This window comes from Morone saxatilis, unplaced genomic scaffold (genome assembly GCF_004916995.1).
Source record: "Morone saxatilis isolate NCDOM2014 unplaced genomic scaffold, NCSU_SB_2.0 Contig0, whole genome shotgun sequence".
NCBI lineage: Eukaryota > Metazoa > Chordata > Actinopteri > Moronidae > Morone > Morone saxatilis.
The window spans coordinates 6,946,858-6,954,803 of NW_023339650.1; the positions used below are offsets into that span (position 1 = coordinate 6,946,858).

A 7,946-nucleotide genomic window follows, 5' to 3' on the forward strand; every position below is an offset into this window, starting at 1 on the left:
ATATAAATAAAGTGGATTTGATTGGATTGGATAAAGACAATAGCTTCTTAGTGATATATGTTCATTTGCATCTTTACTAAAATAAAGTACTGTCCTAATACTGCTTAATATTTTTTTGTTTTTTAACATTGTAGTTTTTATACACACACACACACACACTCCTATTTATTTTTTCCCAGAAAACATGCAGAGAAGGTTATAATAATTTCTTCAGAGTACTTTGCACAGCCGTAACGAGCTTCACCAATTAGCCCACAAATTACTGCTTGATTTTCTAAATGAAAAAAAAATAATAATAATAATACACACATAAACATTAGTGATGACAATCAGTCTTTGACTTACAAGATAACATCTCGAACATTATGCATAAGTGCTGTATTTAATCACCACCCTACTAATAGAAAACAGCAACCATTACCAGGAACAAGAAGCCATTATGACATTTAATATATTAGACCGTTTCAACCCACTGCCCTCTTTAAAGCACACATAAGTTAAGCTCTGATGTCAAGCTGCAGTCATTGTTTTGAAAGACCTTTGCTTAAGTGCTGCAAATCATATAAGCTGTAGGGGACATATATTATGTGGATGCTGTATATAGAGATATAGTGCAGTGCATAGGTGGTAAAACAGCATCATGTACCAGTGATAAGAGAAGTGTTTTGCTGAGAAAAGCTTCCTGTCAAATCTGAAGACTCAGAAAGAATTCATATGTTTTTGTGGAAAAGACTCTTTAGAAAGTTTAGCACTATTTCAAATAATGTTGGTAATGTTAATGCAGGGAAATGGACAAAGTAATCTTAATATATCAACTACAGATTTGTATGGCTCTAAGTTAATAGTATGTTTTATCAAACAAATTGTAAACTGAAAAAGACAGATCAAATCTTTAATAAAAATGTGGTTTATGCTACTGCCGAGATCTTGAAAAATGGCGGCAGAGAGAATGTTTGGGTGCTAAAAAAAATAAAAGACAGAGAGAAATGAAAAATATATATGTATCAGAGCTTTCAGGCAAAAGCGTTAAAAATGCAGCATGCACGACTGTAGGGAATAACAGACGTGAAGTTATTTCCCAGATGTAATACACAGCAGATAACCGGTTTCCAAACAGTTGTCCACACACAAATCAGCTGGGAGGGTAAAAAGTTGGGAAGATTATGGCCAGTGTGAGGAAGGATTTGGCATTGAAAATATATATATATATCCTTACTGTGAACATGACCATGAACAGAAACACATATACAGCACAATTGATAAGCTACAATATATTTGTGCATGTATACACATTCACATAGATCACAGATTCTGAAGCTGCTGATATCTTTTTGATATCGTTTTGTGCCAATGTTTAGTATCTCATTTGAACATTTTAATGCCCAAATGTAATATTTTCCTCAGAATGTTATTCCATAACTCCCCTAAGACATTAAAGCTGTCAGTGAAACCCACATTGATAGAACTGTTGAGGAGGGTTAGTAGATCTGAAAGACAAGATAGCCCACCACATCTGTTTAATGGAAAACTCCACACATTCATATTTCTGGATGGTGTTATAACTGCCTATAGATGTGGTCATTTGATGCACATCCAGTTATACATTTTAGTGAACATGGATCCCATTGACATTTAAATACTCCTAACATCCACACATATACATACAACTGACACAATTTCAAAGGTGGCACAGACAAAGTCATTGGAAAGACAGGATCAGATGCCACATTTTGCTTTTATTGATACACTCTACAACCTCTGTCAAGCGATTTTAAGCATTAACTGTCCATTCCCTCCATGACAGGCTGGCTTACAGTTATCAATGACAGTCTCTAGCCAGTCGTGTGGATCACATAACCTACTTAAAATGGTGCTTGCTCATCTAAATGGCCAATTAGTTGTCATTAGTGGCAGTAGGAAAAAGCTCTGATGACTTTAGAGCAGCATCTGGTTCATTCAGGGACTGACCATAATTCCTAACAGTAAATATTAGAAGGTCCAGATAGACCAACGTCACTTCCCCCCCCATTCCAGTTTGCTAAACATGAAGGCTGCAGCTCCCAGGGCAAAAAATCAATATGTTATTAAAGGTAAATGACTCAAGTGTGTAAATGCACGGACAGACACACACAACCTCTTGGTGGTCTGTCTACCACCGTTTATTGTGTGTTCCAACAAGCATGGACCGGCTCACTTCACACAATAAACAGCCATGTTGGTCGAGTGTTTGGCCAGCAGCTATCACTGCAGAGAGCCACGGCTCATTTGTCAAATGGAGGAAGCTTTGCAGGGGTCACTGCTTGTTTAAACATGAGGCCCCTAGCTCCCCCAGCCTTCGCGCTTTCAATTCCTCTCTCTCTCTCTCTCTCTATCTCTCTCTCTCTCTCACTTCTCTTATCACCTTCTTCCAGGCCCCAAAGTAAACTGCTGTTGAGAAAGTCTGTGTATCCTCCACTGTCATGTTAATTAAGTATCGTACGCAAAACAAACCGGTGAAAGTGTGGACTCATGCAGGCAGGGTTCCTGTGAAGGCAAGTCATGCTGTGCTTCCCTGTGTGAAGCAGTCTTTGTTGATATGTTCTTCCATCAGTCAATTTGATATATCAGACATCACTGACAAATCAGATTTTGATATGATATGATATTGATATGCCTTTCCAAACATTTCCGTTTTGAGTGAGTAGGCATTAATGCTATAGCAGAGTATGAACAAAATCTGAAAAACAGAACCCGGACATTACACCACCCATCCTGCACTTCAGATAGACAAAAACAGCACTTGAAAGGGTCCTTAACTATTTATAGGTGTGATGAACAGTCTTATTATGCTGTTTCTCCTGAAAGAACCCCTGTTCAGAAGCACACAATCAAACAAGCGGGCTCACTTGCCTTCAATTTTTCAATCTGTAAAGGATCATTTTAGGTCATTTTTAGCTTGGACTTTATTTTGGCAGGTTTTAATGAATTCTTCATGAATTCTGATTGTGAAATCCACCCCACAGGGTTTTTGGCACATAGAGCAGCCAGAAAAACTGTTAACTTGAATCACATGACTTGGGCTACGTTCACACTGTAAGCCACAGCGATCAGTTTTAATTTATGCTCTGATCAGATTTTTTTTGTTTGGCCCCTATCAGATTTCAGTGTGAACAGATCACAGTCCTGAAGTGACCCACATGACAAATGCCCATCTAAAGTGACATAAAGGTCCCAATCACATGATTGTTCACACTGAGCCACCTGGGTATCCTGGTGGTCATAATGTTTTGCAGCCCCATATCAACAAACTGTGATGCACTGTGTGTTCTGACACCTTTGTATCAGCAAATTGAGCTACAGTCGCGCAGTTGTTGGATCGGACCACGCGGCCAGCCTTAACTCCCCACATGCATCAGTGAGCCTTGGCTGCCCATGACCCTGTCTCTGGTTCACCACTTTTCCTTCCTTGGACCACGTTTGATAGGTACTGACCACTGCAGACTGGGAACACCCCACAAGAGCTGCAGTTTTAGAGATGCTCTGACCCAATCCACAATTTGGCCCTTATCAACAGTCGCTCAAATCCTCACACTGGCTTTCTAACCACCATCAACTTTGAGGTCACAACAAATGTTCACCTCTGCTGCCTGCCATATATCGTCTCACCACTGACAGATGATAATCAGATAATCAGTGCTCATAATGTTATGGCTGATGGACTTGGACTCCAGTTAGAAGAATCCTGTCATGGATTAATTACTTCAGATCTGTCTTAACAAAAGTCAGAAAAGCCCTTCTTGGACTTTAATACCAATGACTTGTGACATCATTTGCACTTGAACTCTATAATGTAAAAGGCTTGATACTCTATAAGCCCACAGCGGAGGGATCATGGTTATACCAGATTCAGAGACAGAGCAGAAATTTGGGCCAGTGTTTAAAGTGACTTGTGTTGATGTACCTTTGAATGAATGCTTTATTCTAGCTGTCTCTATATACTATATATTTTATAATATTATATACTAAGAGAAAGGAGAGCTGAGAGAACTGAGAGGTTCGACTGAAATTAGGATAAGAACTGATATCCTCATTTCCCTAATTCCCACTCTTATTTAATTTTTCGTTGTTAAACTTGCATTAAACAGTCTTTTGTCCACTTGGGGACAGTGGACTATTTACAAATGCAGCAAAGAGATATTAGCATTAATTTGGAGTCATGTTTGTGTCTACCTGATGAATCCAATATTAACTATCTTTTAGCTCTGTTTAGTCTAGCTGCTAGATGTTCTACTGTGTTCACCAGCTAGTTGCTAACTTTGTACAGGTAGTATACAGTGGAGCTTTAGAGCTTTTTCATAGAAAACAGCTGCCCTGCTGCATCTGGAAATGACAGTATGAGAGTGAAGTGAGTGGACCATAAGTTGAGAACCAAACTACAAAGTTGGGTGATATTTGTCTGTGGGCACCATGAGCACCTTTCACATAAAAGTAGTCCTGTGATCCATTGTTGGTATAAAAATATTGACTAAAGCAGCTTTGACAATTTCAACTTTGGCATTTGGCTTGCATTTGAATTGCTCACATCTAATTTCAAGTACAATTGCACCAAGTTTTATTGCTATCCAATTATTGTTTCTGTCAATATCTTAAAATAAAACTGCACAAATGAAGACAACGCAATTGTACAAAGCACTTATAACAAACTTTGATTTACTAACAATTACCCTGTTGGAGTTACACTTTGAAATGGCATTCTTGACATCAGTGTTCTTACTGGTGACTTGCAAAACAAAGACTTGGTCCCACCGGCTGACAGCCGGACCAATACATGGCAGTCAGTCATGTCTCCCTTGTGGGAATAAACAGCATGAAGCTCAGACAGATTTTCCTGGAGAGAAATAATAGTGAAAAATAAAAACAGAGAAAGAGCGCATGACTGATGGTAGCGCTGGTGGTTCTCAGAATCTTTGATTTTATTCCCACAAATCTGTGACTCGGATGGTTATTTTGACATTGATTTGAATCTCCCATGTGTACCTTATTGTGCAACAAAACCAGTCTCATGGCTCTCTCTCTCCCCTTCTGTCTCTGCAGTTAAAGGAAAAAAAAAAGTGGGAGGCCAAAGGTGAGAGGAAGGAATGAGGTGAAAATGTGGATAACGAAAGATACAGATGGGTGGTCGGGGATCAGATGCTTTTTAAAAACAGCTCTGGTTTTGGAAAGCAAACCTCCAACTGTTCTCCCACCCACAGACATCCAACCAGCTGCAGGAGGCTGAGATGGATTACAGCCTTTCTATCAACCTAAGTGTTTTTTTTTCCTTTTAAGTGCCACTGTGATAACCCTTTAAATAAAACCACAAGTAGACTCAGACAGGAAGAAAAGAAGAGCAATAAAGACATGAGCTTAAAAATATACATGTTTTTTAGTGCCCAGATGCCTTTTATCTTTCACAGCTTTCTTCTGGTTGTTGCACAAAATGACAAATTTTCTCTGTAGTAACTCGTAAAAGCTGCTTCCAGTATTTCCTGATAATACATTCGCTACTCAATCATTGTCTAATGACTAAGGTGCGCTGGGCAACTAATGTTAGGAGAAGATTTTACTCTTAAAATGTGTTGCATCCTTTGTGTAGAGGAGATTCTCCACTACTCTCAACACCAACACTTTTTGCATTTCAGGCCAACAGGGAGAATTTACTGGCTCCCTTTTAAGAGGAAGGGATTCTTTTCTCTGTTGCAGGCCAGTTTCGGAGTTTGAATAATAAGGGAACCATTTTATAGAGAAGAACACCAGAACCTATTTTAAGAAACAAGCAAACAGGTACATTTGCACGCTGTTAAGAACATAGAGGAGTAGGAGTGTATGCTGCTGATGAAAATCCAATTTAGGGAAATCAGGTTAGGTAGTGATAAATACCTCAAAATGCAATTACAACTGAACTGATTCTGTGTGTATGACTAAATGAATACATCTGCGACATGTGATGCAGACAGAGGCAGTTGGGATGTAAACGAATATGAGGACATTACAATAGGGATCAAACTGGACAGATACCTGCCACCTCCATCAACCCGCTGATTTATCATCAATTGACACAAAACGTCACACCGATTCTTCTCAGAGTCGTAACTCAGTCAAATTGAAACACACAGACATCTCTCTCTCTCTCTCACACACACACACTGCTAACTCTTTACAGTGGTCTTAGGCTCTCTGAGGATAAATGTCCGTAAGCCAATTTAGAAATCAGACAAAATGTGCTCTTTTATAACTTCAGAGCTTGGTTCCCTAATCATTAGATTCCATCTTGTTTACTGTTTCTTCCATAACAGTAAACAAGATGGTTGCTGTGTGGCCGAAAACACTGAGGTGTTAGTTGATAGTTTTAACATCAAAATTCAGGAGATTTATCTGCATAACTCCTCATTAGTTTTCACCAGATTAGTTGTGCAGTGCAACAGAAAAGTATGCAGCCTAAAGGTGATGCACAGGTGTTATTTTTACTTATTTTTGCCATCAATTTATTTTTTTCCACTGACAATTCAGACCAACTTTATTTTCTTGGGAAAAATGCAATATGGCCCAATTGGGCAAATCTAGAGATATATTCATTGGTGGCCAGAGAGTGGCATGGAGACTTTAAAGGGTGGCAGAAATATATGCTGATTTAATCGCAAACAATCACTATATTATCAGACTTTTATATACGTGATGGTGAACCACCACATGTTGTCGTACCTGATGAAGTGTGTGAGTTACACCAGTACTGTGGATCTATCTGACCCATTGTCCCGCTTGAATCCTCTCCACAGACCTCCACCTCCCTGGCAGACGGGACTCATTGCAGGCTTCCTCGGCCGGGCGGGAGTGGGCTCTATGTTGAAACTGTCAGTGGCTGAGAGGACACAAAGAAGAAGAGGAACAGAGCATTTATAGGTCACGCACCCAGCTTTGTGTGTGTTACTTCTGATATAGTAACTGAAATGAAACATGACAAAGATGGATGTTTGTGGCCGATTGACTTCTTGAATTATTTATGAGCTGTACGCGCATGTATTTTTTGATATTTTTCAATTTCTCATTAGGTTCTGTCTTAAAGTGTACTTATATTTTTCACACTGTCCATCATGAGTTTCATTTTACCTACTAATGTTCTTGAAACAGTAGAAAAAGTCAGTTTCAAATGCCTCATTCCACAGTCTTATTTTTCTTTTCTGTGTATTCTGCTGTTGCTATTTTTCTGCAGCAATTAGTTTTTTTCCCCAGAGACTGATATAGTTTAATTTGGTTTATGTTATGGATGGATGGATGGATGGATGGATGGATGGATGCTTACCTGACAATCCTCTCATCATCCAGGCATTTGACTGTAGAGAAACAAATAAGATATTCAATAAGAAAAACAGTATTCTTATTTTACATTTTCTAATACATAACATAAATCTCTGCGTGACTTTCGCCCTCTCAGTTTACATTCCATCTCTCACTGTTTGTTGTGATCACGGATGTCATGTTAGTTTATGATGGACCTGTGGCCCATGTCCCAATTGAATGCTAATACCCTCATGTCTAAATGTGCAGAGGAAAAAGGAATGATCGCGGCCAACTTTGTAATTTTGTAGAGTCAAAATTCTCTCCTAGGGCTGCATTTGAACTGCAACGTCTTGTGTTACTGATAATTCCAGCTTCCCTTTCCTGTCTTTTAAAAAGCTCTCCCTGGGCGGATCACACAGAGGACCTTTTATTGTGAAGCAACTGCAGACATTGCATCGTATTTTTAAACCGGCTGCTATTTTTCACTGTGCTTTCATGTAATTAACCAACAGTTTTTTAAGCACTTATTCTCAGTAGATCAGATTTAAATAGTCAGGGAGTAATTGTACCTAAAGGAAGAGTCACGATGAGCAGGGAACCAGCGCCTCAATGCATCTATTTAACGAAACAACTTTGGTAATTCCATCATT

General features: G+C 39.0%; 1 protein-coding gene across 1 annotated transcript in view; it reads right to left on the bottom strand.

Moving 5' to 3' along the window:
- The window catches only part of LOC118324283 (receptor activity-modifying protein 3-like), a 10,785-nt gene extending 3,236 nt beyond the window's left edge, over positions 1–7,549 (bottom strand). The window contains 6 exon segments of the mRNA XM_035656541.1: positions 6,721–6,736; positions 6,739–6,810; positions 6,813–6,836; positions 6,839–6,877; positions 7,319–7,349; positions 7,544–7,549. Of these exon segments, the coding sequence (XP_035512434.1) occupies positions 6,721–6,736; positions 6,739–6,810; positions 6,813–6,836; positions 6,839–6,877; positions 7,319–7,349; positions 7,544–7,549 (188 nt within the window).
- Positions 7,550–7,946: the final 397 nt, after the last annotated feature.